This window comes from Onychostruthus taczanowskii, unplaced genomic scaffold, assembly GCF_017590055.1.
Source record: "Onychostruthus taczanowskii isolate IOZ18803 unplaced genomic scaffold, ASM1759005v1 scaffold24, whole genome shotgun sequence".
Taxonomy (NCBI): Eukaryota; Metazoa; Chordata; class Aves; order Passeriformes; family Passeridae; genus Onychostruthus; species Onychostruthus taczanowskii.
In genome coordinates, this window is record NW_024499684.1 from 4856997 (window position 1) to 4875309 (window position 18313).

At 40.6% G+C, this 18313-nt stretch overlaps 1 protein-coding gene across 1 annotated transcript in view; it reads right to left on the minus strand.

Moving 5' to 3' along the window:
* Positions 1–18313, minus strand: part of SPATA16 (spermatogenesis associated 16) — a 138241-nt gene that overhangs the window by 36043 nt on the left and 83885 nt on the right. Inside the window, 2 exon segments of the mRNA XM_041406076.1 lie at positions 2155–2237; positions 13059–13206. Coding sequence (XP_041262010.1) covers positions 2155–2237; positions 13059–13206 — 231 coding nt within the window.

An 18313-nucleotide genomic window follows, 5' to 3' on the forward strand; every position in this document is an offset into this window, starting at 1 on the left:
AATTCTGTGAATAATGGCTTATGTTAACAATGCCCAGGTTTGTATTTCCAGAAGTGTGACTGAGTGTCCCCATGGCATGGACTGTCTGTGATGAGCAGAGCACACTCTGCACCATGAGCAGGGTTTGACTGAGCCCAGTGACTCCAGAGAGATGACAGAAGTGGTGCTAAGCTTAGTTTAACACAATCTGCAGAAGCAGCTCTGCACAGTTGCTATAACACTATGTTAAACTAGGCTAAACTCTGAGTACTGCTACAGTCACTGCTTTTGGAACCACGCTGGAGTCAGTCTGTCAGAATGTTCCTCTCCTTTACAAAATACATAATCTCCTTGAAAATCATCTAGTTTCCTGAAAGCTACTCAATGTGGGGAAAAAAGGCTGACAGTGTTCCCTCCTGCCTGCTGATGTAGTAAATTTACCGATTCCTTATCTGCAGTGACACCAACCACAAATTTATATTCATTTTTGAAATCATATTTATGAACAGCTTCTCTGTTCATATCATCTTCTTAAATATGCCCATGTATTTGTATTACTTCTCAAGAAAGCTCAGTCTTTGAAAGCATATTTTGAAAAAAACCCTCCATTTATTATTGTTACTATTTTTAAACATCTTCAAGCTGACTTTAAAGGGAAAACCTGCCTTTCCTTCCCAGCACCCCAAACAAATCCCCCTTTTCACTTCATCTGTTGGGCTACTGGTGAATTTGGGGGTTTGGAAGCATCCCAGGCAGGATTCCCCACCTGTCACAAAGAAACATATGGTCCTAACAGAGCTCTGAAACACCTGGCTGAGCCTCACCTGTTGATAATTCAGTAGATGACAATTTCTGTCTGAATCAGCACATCAGCAAGATTTCAGGAAGAAGAGATAGTTCCCAGATCTCCTTTCGCATCTCACTGATAACAATCACAACACTTCATTCTCTTTCAACAAACTGTTTCTCTTTCTTAGCTTGGAAACATCTTTGTCTGAATATTGAGCTGTGTTTTGAGATTAAAGAACAAAGGTTGGGTGGGTTTATGGTCAGGGGAAGTATTCCAGATGTATCTGAAACTGCATTTCTTAAGAAATTTAGAAAAAGTGTTTTGGGTTTCTTGCTTGGGGAGGTGATTTCTTCTGTCTGTTCTGTCGAGTGAAAGCCAGGGGAGATTACTTTGACATAATTTCAGTGTGTGTCCTGCTGAAGGAAAAGTGCTTGTCCTGGAGCCTTTGGCTGAAGTCCCACATGGAAAATTGAAGTTCATCTTCCCAAATCCTCTCTGCAAGTCTGCTTGTGTGCCTGGATAAAGTCTTATTCCACTCCCTGTGCTGTTTTAGTGGCTTCAGAGCTGCACCACCAGCATCCATCTCAAAGGATGAGCAAAGTGACCCCTTCAGTCTCTTCCCGAATTCACACTGGCTGCTCTGCCATTAGTTACCTAATGATTTGTGAAATATTTTGTGATATACCTTGTGGTCTTCAGCTGAAAGTCCCTTGTAAGTGTCTAATGTTAGCAGTAATGGTGATACATAGCAAGTCACTGCTGCTTTTCCTCATGCATTTCTCTTTCATTTAAGCATCTTAGGTGGTTAAAAACTTCTGTTGCATGGTGGAACTTGGAGGTTTTTTTGGCAGCAGCAGTGGGAGCACACAAGCAGAGCTTCCTCTTGCAGGCTTTCCTCCTGCCAGCAGTTCCCATTCACACCAGCAATCTCTTCAGCTGCACACAGGCTAAATTTTGCAGCATACCACAGTGTACCCTGAGATCTTGATTATTTTTTTCTCTCTTTTATTTTTTTCCCCCTCTCTCTCCACCCTCCGCTTGGAGCACATCTGAGCATCTGCCCAGGGTTCCAGGGAAACCAGGGAGGTGCTTGTGTGGGTGTAACTTTTATCCAGCATAGCTCTGGGACCTGATCAGGGCTCACACCAGTGCCCAAGAATGAGTGAATGCTCCTACAAGCATTTGCCTAATCACAACTAGGGATGTAATTAGGATTATTCATGTTATGACAACCAGGAGGATTTGATCATGTGCACAAAGCCAGCCCAAAACCCCCACTGATTCTGGAAATGCCTGGACCTAGGATGACAGCCTTACTACTGAGAGCTGGAATGAAAGGGATGGAGAGAATCCATTCAGGAGCCACAAGCAGTGTGATTTGCAACTTCAGAATCTCTCTGTAAGCACCAAGAGCAAGCAGCTTGGTGTAGGTGATTCTGGAGAGAGGCTGGGTTCAGAATAATGCTCCCTTTAAGGATAAGAAACAAATAAGTTTAAATTTTTATTTCTTAAATCATTAAAAGCTCCTGATAGTCACAGTTTAAGACACATACTGTATGTACTTATTCCATACAGCTCCACTCTGTCTCAAATGCAATATGGGCTCTTTCTCTTAACAGCTGTGACAGAGGAACAAGCATTATTCAAATTTTTATTGAGGTTATATTATAAATGCAATTTCATTAGGGTTTTGTGTATTGCTCTAGGGGAAAAAAAAATCCTGTGGTAATATTTTATATTGCTTTTAGCGTGTAGTAATCAAAATTGGTGCAGCACAACTTGATGTGAAGCCCTGCCTCTGCAAACATGAGTGGCAAGTGCCTGACCCATCTACCTGGAGAAAATGTGCATCTGGAATGTATTTAGTGTTAACTTGGAAGACTCTGAAACACTTTCTGCACAAGTGATAGGTTCTACGTGGGTGGACCTTGGCATGTTTCTTAGACCTTAACTTTAATAGATGCAGTTCCAGGTGTAACAAATTACAGGCTTTAAGTCAATATCAGAAAAGATGAAAGGATAAAAATAGAAGCTCAGCAGTTAGATTGGCAGGCAGGGTGGCCTTTTGATGGGAGCAAGGGGAGGGCAGGAGTGACAGCTCCTTCTACATCCAATTAGTTCCACCTGTGAGATCTCCAAGAAGAGACTGGATTCTCAGGTCAGCAGCACTTCTCCTGGTCCTTGGAAGAAAGCTAAACAGATGGTGTTCTAACATGCAAAGTTTAGTATTTATCATTTCATGCACACTTTAAAAAGCACATAATGATAGATTAGGACTTCAGCAAAGAGATTAACACTACATTCTGATACAATGAAAGCCTGCACACCAGCTCTTGTTTCCTCAGTGAAAGTTTTGAATATCGTGGTAATAGAAAAAACTACTGCCTTTATGATTTCAGTATATTAATAATCACAGGCCTAATCCTTTTCCTAACCAAATCATCATTCATCCTCTTGAAATTATGATATAAATATAGATGCAAACACATTCAGTTATGAATTCTCATTTATGAGAACACACAGAACATTTTAGAAGACCAACACTCTTCTCTATGTATTCAACACTTGTGACCTGCATGCCTGTGGCCTTCAGATGGAGCTTTTAAAATAAGTTAAAACCTAAAAGTACCTCCAAAATACCACAGACCTATGAATCAAATTAACTCTGCAGGTTTTCTCCAAGGCGCACAGGAGAAGGCCTGAAGCTCTGACTGTTTATATTTGCATTTGCCAGTCATTGAATAAATAAGAATATTTCTGTTTTGGCACAGTAAACTTTGTCTGAGCAGAGCTGCTCTGTGCCTTGGAGATTCAGTCCTGCTGAAGACCACCCTAATCTGGTGTGGCATCTCAGAGCTGTGCTTTCAACATGTGAAAAAGATGCTCAGAAAACTGTATGGAGAGAAAGCATCACCCTGCAGGAGCTGCCTCGCTGGGGAGAAGGCGTGTGTGTGTGGAACACCAGTGACAAATGATCTCATAACTGCAGGCATTACTGGAGGAAGCACAGAACTTAGTGACTGGGGGCACATCTGAGCACTCCACTAATACACAATGCAAGAAACAGCACAGGATGTTAAAAATGAGTTGCTCTTAATGAGGGAATGAATCACTCTCAGCGCTAATGAAAAGAAAATGCCAACAGCAAATACTGCAGCTCTCAGCCAAATATGGTTTAGATGTGAGGTTTGGGCAATATTGATGGTTACCAAATCAAAATGACCAAAACATCAAATAATATCTGTATTTAATAACTTGGCCAAACCAGTAATACTTATGTAGATGACAACTGGTACTTCTGCAAGCTGTTTCAAAGGAGATTATTGCTGCTATAAACTGTAGTCACCACTTGATAATGATAATATTGATTTTTTTATTATTTTTTTTTAAATTTTACCCCTCCTCTCCAAGTTATGGCTTCTACCACAGATAAGCAATAGCACTATGAGGGGAAAAATTAAAAAATCAATGATTTCTTGGTAGTTAGCAACACATTTTCTGTACGACTTTGAGCAGGATGTGCTGGGATAGGCTTATCATAAATATAGAACTGTGGCAGATTTTCATAGGATTAGATATCAGCTCTCTATTTTTCCATCTTTATATATTATTTTTTACTTGTCTCGAAGAGATCAACTGCTGGTCTCAATCTATAAATTCTATACTCAAAAATAATATAGCATGCCCTAATAGCTTGAGCAAACAGCAGAAGGCTACCTTTGACTCCTGGTGTTAGGATTGATTTTGCTACACTCTCTGAAACCTATAGACTAGAAATAATTTCTGCTGTGTTCCTGCTTTCCCACAAAGTGGCCCTTTGCTGTGCTGAGGCTGCTCCAGACCAGTGGCCTTTGTGCAGAGCAGGGCTCATTTCATGCCAGGTGGGCACCAAAACTGTGAGGAGCTGCCACTTTGCTTTTTAAATCTGATGTGCTTCAGGTGATTTTGGTGAAAAAGCAAAGGAAAAAAAATAATGGAAAGAGGAAGCAAAGGATTGTCCAAACAAAGGTTAAGAGGAAAACCCTAATTGCAGGAAGTTTTCCTTCAAACAGGAGCAGATGGTGGACCCATCTGGCCAGGCAGAAGTATGCCAGGTTGGGCATACTGAGAATGGGCCCATGCTCCAAGATCCACCTCCAGCCATGAGCATCTTGGTACTAGGCTGGTTAATCCAGTAATTAATTAGGAGGGCTGACTTTCAAGAGTGAGGCTTGAAAGGAGAATTGGGAAAGGAGGAAGGTGGTGGACACAGTGGTTGCAGCACAGTCAGAACAATGTCTATATGAGCTTTGTGCCATGAGCAGAAACATCTTTGGTCTTTTCACTCATGTGCCTTTCATGGGAGCTTAATTTAGAAAAAAATAAAGTATTTTCAACACAAAACATCTGGAAATGCTCTGAAAAAGCTCTTATTTTGCCCTGAGAAAATTTTAATCGGCAAAACTGCAAATAAAGTCACTACATCTGAAGATTAAAACTTGTGTTCTTGCCAGGTTTTGCCCTCATCTGTCAAATACTGGGCTAAAGTAAACTTGAAATAGATTTTCATTTATTTTTCATCTTCACTGTAATCCAAAGACTGTCCTGTTAAAAGCCTTTCGTAAATCATTTGGTCAGTTTTTCTCAACAAAACAGTCTTTAAGTAATGCTGTATATCAGCCTTTTTTTGAGGTTTTCATTTTTTCATCCTGACAGCTTCTCTTAAAAATAATGCAGGGTTTGTACTATTATCTTTTTTCAAACTGTGAGGAGAAGGGAAGAAGGCTTCAACTCCCTCCCCACCACAACAATTGGAGTATGCAAATCAAAGCCACATCACTCTGCAGTTTTCTTTCCAGGTTTTCCTTTCAATCTCACCGCCCAGTGTTAGGAGAACTGCTGTGTCAAGAAACCTGGATTGCTGCATCAAAACTGGATGCTGGAAATCACACTGCCTTTTTTTCTAAGGTGCACAGTCTCTGTCTAATTTCTTCCCAAATGCAGCTGGGGTTTAACTCTAATCTGACTGACCTGAAGAATTGTCTCTGCTGTGATCCACCACATCATTTGTGTTTGGCCTTTGCAGGCCAAGAAAAAGTCAATGATGATTTTATAGATGAAACAAGTGAAAAAATGCACTTCACTGCTCCATCAGATAAACTAATTTTTCTTATTAGAAGTGTGAGTAAAAGCTGGTTGGTTTGTGGATATTATTTCTTTATAAGAGTAGCAGCCTTTTCTTTTTCCTAGTTATCCATACTTTCCTGAGATGCTGTGGGGTTTAACAGTTGAGGCTAATCGACTGTTAGAGAGGAATTAGGGGATTTAACAAAGTAAAACTGCAATTCCAATGCAGCCTGTGCTGCTGCAGGGATGGGTGTTTGTTCAGGCTGCACATCCACGTGTTGCTGGCACGAGGGACTGCACAAAGGCAGTCACTGAGCTCTTCTTCACCACCTTAAAGACAATGTCTGTGCAAGAAATGAGTCAAGCAGCATTCAGCAGAGCCATGTCTGCAGCTGCTGTAGATTAATACAGTGCTCTTCTCTTCAGTGAACACTGTCAGTCAGTACAGCTGGTGATCCAGCCTCAATATACCCGTGGATGAACCTGACAAATCCTGTGTAATTACACTGAACTTCAACATTCTTCTTTTTCCTTGTTTCATCTCCATGGCAGGCAGATTACTGTCTGCTGTGTGGAGTCTGCTGTGCTCTGTTCTGTGATCCCAAGGGCAGGTTTGAGAGCTCAGTCCTACCAGAGACAGCCAAATTCCTGAACCCCACTGCAGTCAGGAATCATCCTCATCGTGTTTTTCTGGAATTTGCATGTGGAGCAATGTTGATGTTTTCTTTAAGTGTTATTTGAGGACCTCATGGATGTATGCTTATTTATAGCCAGCTTTTTTGTCCCAAACCATTTCTCTTCCCAGTGCTTTTGTAGGGAATTAAAAGGGGTGTGTCTTGGAGACACAAAACTTGTGAGCATCCCTCTTCTGTGTGAGGGTTTACCAAAGATGATGTCTTGAAGAGGGGAAAACCCTCCCTGATGGAACTGGAAGTGCTGAAAATATTTGGTTGGCTTGTAAGAGCATAAACTGTCTCTGCTCTCTCACAAGAGTGAGGTGGTTTTGGTGCTGCTGGGGATTAGCAGCTAGAGGGAAAAGTGGATGAGGGAAGCCACAAGAAGACACTCGAGGGAAGCAGGGCCTTTCTCCCAAGCTTGATTTCAGCCTCTTGGTACCTGGACAATGTCAGGACCATTGGTCCACGGGGAGTTTCTTTTCTGTTGCCACCAAATGCCTGGCAGGGACTGTGCCATCCTGCTCTGGACTTGGGGATGTTTTTCCCCTGGTCCCTGAAGGAGGGAGTGCCCTACCCTCCCTGCCCTGGCCAGTCCTTTTAAAGAAGTGACATGCAAAATCAGATAACATCTGGATTATAGAGAGAAAAGCTGGAGGACAAAGGGGCCAGGATTGCTTGGCAGATGTATCTGCAAAAGCAACAACACTTATCCAGGCAAATTAGGCAGAGTCCTGAATGAGTGTCTGGTAATCTGATAAATTACTAGGAATCCCTTTTAATAGGATTGGTTGGCAGATGTATCTGCAAAAGCAACTGCATGGAATATTGTTTATCCAGGCAAATTAGGCAGAGTCCTGAATGAGTGTCTGGTAATCTGATAAATTACTAGGAATCCCTTTTAATATAATCATAATCACTGAACAAAACAGACAGAAAAACTTCTACCAGTCCTGGGTGGATGAAGGAAGAGAACCAGATCCTCTCACACTGAGAGAGGGTGCTTGAAATGTCTTTGTGCAGTTGGATTTTTATTTTTTTATTTTTTATTTTTTTTTTGCACAACCCATCAGAAATGAATGCAGTTATGACATCTATGGGCAAGGACTGTCAGTGCACAGAAAAAACCATCTCATGATGTTTTCATATTTAAACAGACAGGAAGGGAGGAAGTGTGGGTTCCCAAAAAAGGTTTCACACAACGCCTTTTCTCTGTCAGTGAAGTGAAATATAACTGCCATGCTAAAAGGTTTTGCAGCAGCAATTTGCTTTGAATTGCAAGCATAAGATAAATATGCCATACAGGTCTCAATTCCTGAGCTGTGAAGGTGGTAAAAAGGAGAATGTTCTCTGGTCCAGAACAAAAAGATATTTAGAAATATCTTGTTTCAAAGCTCCCAAAACATCTTAGCACGAGTGGAGATACTCTGCGTTCCCTGTCTTGTTCTCATAATGTTTTGCCCTCTTGTTTTCCAGCTGTGCCACCAAACTTCCTGACACCATTAGCACTGCTGTCATGTTCAATGTTGTCAGAGTTTTCTTTCTACAAGCAACTGTATGTCTTCCAGACTTTTTTTCCCCCCCAAATGTGCATTTTCTTAATAGGATCCCACCACGAGTTGTGCAGATAAAAGTTTTTGCAAAGTAGCATCATCAAAGTCAAGTGGAATGTAGCCTTTTACCACAAAGGGGAAAATCTCAGCCCATAAAATAAGAACCATGCCAGTGATACGTCAGCCTGGAAATAATACGAGTCAGAGCTGAGAATCAGAATCCAGAGCGTTCAATGGTGTTCATTTAAAAAAATAATAAAAAATTGAAGTACATAGAAATATTTGAAATGCTGCATGAGAAGGAATTATTTTTTAAGAGCACTTCTAGTTTACATTATCCGGAGTATCTCAATGGAATAGCTTTATATTAATAATATCTCATCTATTATGTATATTGCAATATGCCTAATACAATTGCTGAAGTAATTTGGTGCTGCTAATTCTTCTCTTTCTTTTTGTTCCCTTTTCAAAGCGGTAAAAATATTAGGAGAGTAGTTTAGAGCAAAGTATACCTTGCAGTACAGACTTCCCACAGATTAAGAATATCAGTCACTACATTTCTTGTTTTTCTGTTTCAGCGGGTAAAAAGATTAGGAGAGTAGTTTAGAGCAAAGTACAGACTTCCCACAGATTAGGAATATCACTCACTACATTTCTTGTTTTTCTGTTTCAGCCTAAAAATCTCTGTTTTCCTAGAGCTCCTCTTCTATTCTGCCTCCATTTTAATGCCCACTGCCTGCACTGTATCATCACATCATTGCATTATTTATTTTTGATTATTTAATATTTCACTAGAATTCCATTCTCAAGTTACTTTAATACAGTTCTATATTAAAGGTGCAAAATAAGGAAGCTAGGGAGTGCAGAAGTAGCTGAATATTGAATTTTTAGTCTGAATTTTGAATAATCTGGGTTAAAGGGTCCTGGTTGATCCAGTCTATAATACAATGACCAAGATCAGATATCTTTTGAGATGTCTTTTCTTCTGACATATAGTGCATGAAGCTTGATCACTAGTAATTATTTTAGACCTTTTGTGTTTGAAAAGTCACTGGGAAAAAAGCAGAGGATTTAAAAGTAAATCTGTGAACCTTCAGCTGTTTTAGACTTTTCCCCCACTGTGCCTCCAGAAGAGATTCCCTCTGTTAACTCATCACTAAAGCAATCGTGTACTACTTAACAGAGGTGCTATTTTCTACTTCATGTGTCTCCCTATGAATTGTGCAAGAGGCATTAGAGAGCCCTGCCTTCCACTGAACACATGAAAAGGCAGAGCAGAAAAAAGCTTTGCAGATTTATTGCATTCTCTGTGCATAGCCTTTCTGGGAGGGAGGGAGAGAATTGGCAGCGGGTCGTGCTGTGGAGCAGAGTCTGCAAGGACACAGGGAAATCTTTGCTAACCCCTAAAGATCTTAAATAGCTCCTTAAAACACTCCTCATTACCATGAACATATTTTCCAGGCATTATCTAGAGGTAATACTGAAGAAACATGTTATAAAATCTGCTTCCTCTTCCTTCCCTCAACCCTTACATCCACAATTTCCAGATCAAGGGAAGGAGGACAGGGAATGAGGTCCAGGGATGCTCTGGTAGGAGGCAGGTCACAAACATCCTTCCAGGTGGAACTTCCCAGTGCACCTCCCACCAGCTGCTGTGGGCTTCCATGGCAAGAGAGCAATCCCATTGGGAAGAGGTGTCATTTTCCAGGCCATGGTGAGCAGCCTCTTTCTCCTGCTGGCCAGCTGATTCCCAGAGGAGTCCCGTGTGTGCCATGGGCACCAGGTGCAGTGGCAAAAAGCATCTTTCCAATAGAAAGGTTCTGTTTGATTTGTCCCAGGTGCAGACAGCAAGGCTCTCAATGCAGATTTACTTGATCTTGCTCGGAGGGTGAAAAGGCGAGATAAACAAAAAAACCCAAAAAACAAAACCCAAAAACCTATAAGGGGATATAAAATCTCATTGAAAGGGTTTCTTATGTTTTGAAGAACCTCCCTCTTCGGTTGTCCCAGAGTTCGGCATGGCTCTCTCCAATTTCCAATAAATTTAGAGTCTTAATGATTGCTGAGCTGTGCATGTGAAACACCAAGGGTTGTTTTCCCATGTGCTGTCCTGTGGCTCTCTGGGTTCTGTTGTGCCTGCCCTCTGAGGAGCAGGTGGAACTGGGGGACTGTTCTGCTGAAATGCTGTGCTCTGCTTCAAGGCTGTTTCCATCTGGGGCAAAAAATTCAACCACTGACATTATTAGGCTGAGCAACATAAGGCCTAAGCACTAATCTGAGGTTTCTTAGTCAGTTCTTGACTTCTCAGACCTTCACTGTTTTGCCATCTGCTATAATTGAAAATTGCCTTCTGCAACCAAAGGGAAAATCTAATTTCTCAGCAAGCCATATGGGGTTATTAAGATCATTAAACCCTGGTATGCTATAATGCCTGGGCCAAAAGGACCACAGGGCACGTAAATATCGTGTGATTCATTTTATGGCTTCAGACTGCAAGTTAGGAATTATTTTGATGGCTGTCTTATGATGAAAAGCGCTGGTCAGGTAGGCTGCAGCAAATGTTGCTTGGTGAGGTCAATCCATGGCAGGTTTCCTCAGAGCTGTGATGGATGAGAAGTGGTTTTAATAGTTTTTGATCACAAAGGGTAAAACTTTTGCATCAGCCTGACAAATGATCAGCCAGTGTCCTCAATTGTATCAGAGATGCTAAAGGCAGCCTTGAATATTAAGAAATCAGAGAAGACAATTTCCACTTTTTAGGAGGACCCAGACTTGGCTTCCCATCCAGGACCTAAAACTGATGATTGTAGTTTGGACTCCCTTTCTTAAGAAGAGGAAAGCTATTCCCTACAGATGCCTGTTTATGAACCCTTTAAAACTGAGATCCTTAATTTTTTGTTCTGTTTTCTATTTCTGTAGATGTGATGTTTTATAAGATTTCTCTGTAGCAAAACCCACTACTGTGTATTTGATACCACTGTTGGGGAGAATATTAAAGCTGATTCTTTGTTAACAGGGCTTCCAAAATGAATGCAGGAGCTGTGAAATTTACATGAAATTAAAGAAAGAATAGCTCAGTAAATGCAAATAAATGCAGGAACAAATATTTTAATTTGAATTCATGATTAATGCCAAAGGATTACCAGCAAACCATTACAATGTGGTGATGACATAAAAACTCAATGGGAATAAAAATTCTATATGCACTAGTTAACTGATGGCAGGAAGCTATTTTTAGCAGGGCAGCTCAGAGTAATTTAATATTTTCTTTTTTTTTTTTTTTTTTTAAACATAGCAATTGATTGTATTTCAGGTTCTGTCTATGCTAATTATGTCTCAGAATAGTTTTTGCTATTGTATCAGTTCCTTCATTATAAAATGTGCCCACTATGATCAATAGACTTCTTCCCATTCTTCAAGTTATTAAATGAATTTTATTGAAAATAGGCATTACTGATTACCACTTTTCCTTGTGCTGTGTAACTAAAGGAGTTAAGAACAAATTGGTATGATTATATCTAAGAATTAGAGATAAGGAAAAGAGTGAAAAATGTTTCCCTCCTTCAGTTTTCCAGTGATCTCCATCTGACTGCATTTATTTTCTCACTGTGTCAGAAAAATAGAAACCAAAGCAGTTCTGGATAGGCTTTACTTTCTGTAACACTGGGGTCGTCTCATCTTACCATTTTGAAATCAAGATAAATTAAATGAGGTAAAAAAAATATATTTCCTGTTCTCTTTTACTGTCCAAATGGCTTTTGCTTTTTAGTGTTCTTGGAAGTCACAATTAGAATAAGAGAGCAATACTTATAATTTTCTCCAAAATTGGGAGTCCCCTCAAACTTTATATGGTTTTGGCTTTTTTTCCCCCCCCTTTTCTTTGGAAACTATGAAAAAGCATGGCTGGTTTTTAATTTGCACAACATGTACAAAGTTTTTGTTGCTTTCTGACTGCTCCTGGGCATTGATGTTGCCAGCCCAGAATGGTACTTAGGAGTATCTGAAGGATGCACACCCACAACACGTGCAGGTAGGCATGGCTTTCCAAGCCAGAACTGCTTGGGAAAGGGGTGGGCATTGAGTCAGGATGCTCAGACATGCTGTCAGGATGCTCAGACATGCCATGGCTGCCTGTGTGGGTAAATGAACCTGCTGCCACCGTGGTGTTTCCACCCTACACGTTATCCCTCCCCTCTGCTGGGAGCCTCCTATGCCTCCTCTTCTGCTGCAACCACGCTGCTGTGGCTGCACTCATTTGAGATGGCTGCATGAAGGAACCCTCACCCTTCACTAATTGCAGTGTCCTTCTTAATACATCTCAAACGTGGGAATAAACGAGCAGAGGCCTCAGTAATGAAGTGTTTGCTGGCACGACGTGCACACAGAAATGATTGTTGTGCCTGATTGCTAATTAAACTCAGCACAAACCCAGTGAAATCCTAACTCATCTGAAACTAATGGGAATTTTATCTCCACCATGTGCAAGTTTTGTTTCTGGCTTCTTTCTTCACTGCTGGTAGTGCTGGTCTTTGATGTGGATCACAAGTGAGCCCATGAGGGATTATGCAATGGAAATAATTTGAAGCCATCCCTGGCCTAATCTGGCTTGAAGGAGATCAAGTGCTCATAATATTGTTACTGTCATATGAGGCTGGGCATGTTTGCATATGTCTAAATTCAGTCTTAAGTGTGCCACAAACTATGGATGTGTCTTTCCTACAATATCCTTCCCCTCTGCATTGTCAGAGCAGTAATGTATACTTGGCTGTCGTGGCTGAGTGTCTCAAATTCTGAGAATCAGTCCAATCTAAGCACCAGTGCCATGGGAAAGTTGTGTTTTATTGATCCCTCTTTTCTCATTATTAGACTGATCCCTCCTGCACAAGATTTATTCATAGGCTTTGCTTAATTTTTGCTTTCAGCCTAACAGTGTATCAAATCAATATTTATTTTCACCTGTGTGAATTATTCCATAGCAATACCAGGCTTCCCCAGTTTCCAAGAAGCAGATTAGAAGCTCTGCCTCAATATCAGTGGCTATAGTGGAAATATCATCTGGAGATGTCTTCAAGGGATCATCTACTGCAATGCCTTTAGAGCAAAGCTGTACAAGAAACAAAGCCACTATAATATTATAAGACACCATTTCTTAGCTAGAAGCACTTTGTGTAACTGATAAATGGAGAAAACGGAAGTAAAATATACCTTGGCTTTAACTAAAGTTAACTAGAGAAATCAGTGCAAATATATTGGAACATAAAATCTTAAAAAAAAAAAAAAAAAAGCTGTTGGAGAAAGATAGACTTTCTTTCCTATTTTCAAAAATTCAGGTTCAACTTCAGGCTCCCCAAATCTGTCTGTCTTCAGGTCAAGGTTGAAGGGGAAGTCAGAGCTGTTTCCTTACATCAGCAAAGCACTGGTGAACTCTGCCTTAGTCCCACAGGTGGGAAGGCAGAGAATGGAACAAGGCAAGGAAAGCAGAAAATCTCCTCCTCATTTAATGGGAGGACTTGTCCTTCCAGCAAACTGCTACAGAAAGTAAAAAGGATGAGATCAAACATCTTTCCTCCTTCTTGAGCTGTACAGAATTGAACAGAGAGAAACATCATATTTTCTGTTGAAAAAAATACTCTTTTCCTGATAGATAAATCACCTGCTGTTCACCACAGCTGGTGACTTTCTCATTAAATAATGTTCTATTTAATAATGTGCATCATTAGACTTAGATAATCCAGAACTTAAAATTTCAGGGAGCTCTCAGCACTGGCAGAGTGGGCAGGGCCACTTTCAGTCCTCAAATCTGTTTTATCGATCTGCAGACGACCTGATTTCGTATTGCCAGAAAGTAGTAAAAAATTAACTTTTAGTTCTTGAGAAAATTCAGCTCTAAGAAAATAGATTAAGTCTAAGAGCCCTGTCTTTAAGGACAATAACCATATAGTGCTGCTAATGGAAATGCAATTGAATGCCCTTTGCTTGGATAAGCATCCCTAACAGGATTGTTTAGTGTGCAATGATTTCATCTGACTAAGTGACTTCACTGCGAATCAGCTTTAAAAGTAGATTTCTAATGAAGATTAACAAAGTAATATTTATCTGGGCTGTGTGTTTAAACTCTGGGATCATGCTGAGGACCTGCTTTAGAATTATTGCCAAGGGGTTCTCTCTTGGGTCTGCTTTGTCCCTCACCACAGCTTTGAAGTGGAAGGAGGAGCATCTGGCCTGTTTGTCCAGCTCCTCAACCCTAACAAATTTATTTACAATAATTACTTTCTTGTGCCTCTGTAGTTACGTTCCAGTGGTTGATCTTTAGGAGGTACAATGTCAACTCAGCAGGTTGAGATCTCTTTAGATGATTAAGTCTGTCAGGAATAAAAAGCTCTTCAATATATGCATTTTCCTCCTTGTGTATGGTCCCTATGAACTGAGAAGGGTGGGAGATTCATCCACACTTGGCACCTACAGAGTATTTAAGATTTTTGTCCATTGGTCAGCTCAATCCTTTACAGGCAACAAGGGTCATTCAAGGAAGTGTCCCCCCAGTTCAGGTGTGATAAATGTTTTTGATTTCCCGTCCCTTATCTGCTGAGTGAAGTTACACAGTGTATATAATAACACCCATATTTTTAAGATTTTCTATCATCTTGTTATCAGTAGAAGTTATAAATCAGAATATTCATCACTTTTAAGTCTGCTCATGGTACCATATATATCTGCTGAAGTGTCTCTGTGGATAAGGCAGGCTATATGTAGCTAAAAGACCCAGAGAATTATGTTCACATCAGTGAACATAAAAGTATCATCAAGTTTTTCTGTAATAACACTTTTCAGCTGAATTGGCCATGCTGTGACCTCTGTTAAATTTATGGGAATGAGAGATTTGAGGCTTCTCCCTGGACTTTCAAGTTCTTGAATGATTGTGAGAAGAAAAGAATCATTTAGGGATCCCTTCAATATAAAGTGCTGCAATTCAGAGTTTCCTCGAGCCTTGGTGCTGATATGAAGAGTTATGTTTAGACCTGGGTAACCCTTCAGTTATCTCTGACAAAAACCGAGACATGAGTCTCTGAACCATATCTGGACAGATAAGGATTCAGAAAATATGTATAAATAATGTGAAGATTGGGTTCTGTCAAGACTTCTCTAAGACATCTCAGAGTAAGAGTTCAAAGAAACTAATAATAACTCAATCTTTAATCTCCCAGAATCAGAGTAATAATTTTACAGGGATGCACCTGTGTTTGCGACCATCTCACCTCTATACTTTTCATATCCCAACCCCTCTCCTGATTTCTCTGTAGCATTTCTGCAGTAATCCAATGCATTTGAGAGATATCACTCCCCACTTGTTCCATACAAACAGCAGCAACATGCACCAAAAGTAAGATTCAACTTAGTTTTGTAGAAATGGTTCTTTCTGTAGTAAGCAGAAAAGTTTATGAACATACAAAGTAGCCATGGTGTCTGGTGTAAGTGAGATGCACAATTCCATCTGCTCACTGCTGCAAGGACTGTTTTTGGTAGCAATACAGACAGCACTGGAAAAGGCTTCTGTTGGGTGAGCCACCTCTGCACAGCACCATTTCCCAAGGTCTGATGGAGGTGATGCTTTATGTGTGTGTGTTTCACCACCCATCACTGCATTTCCCTGACCCTTCTGACAAAAGGACTTGGCAACACAGCAGGGGAAGGACTGTTCTTCCCTGGCGTTGTCCTGTCTGACACTGAATATTGAGTCTGGCTGAGTATTTTTGGTGGGTGAGGCAAAGACTGTGCCAGAAAGCACCTGAGGAAGCTCATCTGGGAAGTTCCCAGGGGAGGAACTAGGAATTAGGAAGGAAACAGCAAGCTGGGTTTGGCAGCATGGAGGGTGTGGAGAAGAGCTGTGGAAGGACTCAAATGTGAGTTTCAAAGGGGAAGATAAAAAGAGAAATTTCCTAAGGATCCAAAGGAGCTTCTGTAGATACAGATTGTTACCCTGGGAAACATCATTGGACTGAGAGCAACGGAGGAAGAAAGGCTGTGCCATGCACAGACATAATGAGCAGGGATGAGATTTGTCTGCAATTTCCATGTTTCACCTGGCAGAACCAACCTTTCTTTATCTTGCTGTAGTCTGCTGTCTAACAGCACAAACTTTGAAGTTTAAAAGTGCTGTTGGTGTTTTGGAGTGCTTTGAGCAGAAGGTGAAAACATCTCCATCACACTCCTCTGAATACCTTAAGATCTTGTCACAATTTAGCTGTGGGCTTGGAGGGGCAGCTCCATTTTGTGCCATTGAGGTTTTCTTGTCCCAGAGTTATGTGACAAAATTTATTTTAATTCCAAACTGGGAAATTTGCAGATATGTCTTAGGACTTTTGGTCTGTAGAAATCTTGCTAAAATCTTAAAGCTTGTGGAGGCTATGAAATTGAAGCAAACAACTTAAGCATTTGAAGCTTTACAGCCAATCTGGGGTTAATAACTTGAAATCTATAATTTTATTTCCTTCTTTACCATAGCTAGCAAACCTAGCAGGATTTTTTTACTTCCAGACATAGTCTATGTGAGAGTAGTCCATGCAGTATTAAGAAATATTTATTTCCAGAAATAGTTTAATTTTGAAAAGGGGGTTTTGTTACAGCTGGAGGTCACTGTATAAGTTCTGTGTACACACATCCTTTAGAAGATTGCTGCAGACCATTTAGAAGAGAATCCAGAGAGTTACCCAGTGTATAAATGAAAGGTAAGGAATGAAAGCATTACCTGAAATTTTTGCATTAGTGGTGAACTAACTCATTATGTTTTACTTTCACTGATAAAGGAGATTTCTCTTGTAATATTAGGACCCTAAAAATATACTGCTGAAACCACAGTTGTGTAAACACCTGTGATAAAATGCTTTCTCAAAGGTCACACAACAAGTCTGTAACCTTGTGACCTCAGCATAGATTTGTTGTGGTATTATGGCTTGAATTTTGGCAGCAGCAGGCAGGGAAATTTCATGAGTAAGGATCTCACAGTCATTAGTTAATAAGAAACAGAGGAAAAGATCTCTCAAACCCACCATGGCTTTGGTGAAAGCCCAGTGGAAATGCTGATCATCACAGCAGCTCCTAGCTAATTTTCCCTAGTGTGTAATTTGCAAGACAAAAATTAGAGCTCTGGTGATGTGTACATTGACACATTGGAGGTTTTTTCACTGAAACCAAGGTGAAAGGCTCAAAGGTCAGAAACTGGCCAGTTTACTGATCCCTGCTATAGGTTTGGTTCATGCTCAGTTCAGCAATACAGGTTGCCCTAAAGAAGAGGTGCCAATGGATCTCCATTTCTTGGCTATCCATCTGTATCTGTGGCTACAGACACATTTTGATAGTGAAATTATCTTGGGAAAACAAGCAAATTTGGTCAAATGGTGTATGGCAATGGGATTCTTTGGCAACTTCCACAAGATCACTCAGGCTTTCCCCTGCCAGGCTGAAAGGCTTAAGAGCCAGTTTGAATCCAGCAAAAACCTGCCAGCCTTGCTGGAGCCGCCTGCTTTCCTTTTCCTTCAGTATTTTTCTGTTAGCAAAGGAATGTTTAATCATGCCTCTCTGTTTTAAAGATAACTGTGTGGCTTTCCCTGGAGTGATTTTTAAAGTGGTTAATCAGAGGGACAAACCTGAAAAGGCAAGAAATATTTAATTAGTGCCTTTTCTTCTACTAGCCAGCAGTCCTAACCAGATGCCTTCACTTCAGAGCCATCCAAGTAATCAGCCTGGTAACGTCAGTGCATCTCACATCAGGCACCTGGCAAGTCCAACACTGTCTGCATCCCAGAAAATGTCTGCTAAGGAAGGCTACTCCTGAAAATCACTTTCAAAACCTGAGAGTGAGCTTCACACAGGGCTGAAAGCAAACTGCTTTTTGTATGTTGAACTGTAATCCAGCCCTTACCACTACTAGGCACTAGTATCAAAAATCCTGCAGGAAACCAGCATAACGAAGAATTAGTTAATGGTCGTTTTGTTTCAGTGGAGAGGGGAAAAGAAACGTCAGTACAGGAGAATAAAAAGTGTGAGGGATTTCTCTCAGTAATGTGATTTCATGCAGCACAGCTTTCCAGCTTCTATTCAAAGTCACACTGACATCTTGGTATGCAATTTCAGTCAGCAGATCAGGAATTGTATATAAACCCCCTGTCTTTATTCTTAATGAGATTTGCGTAAATAACTTGCTAGAAAATGTG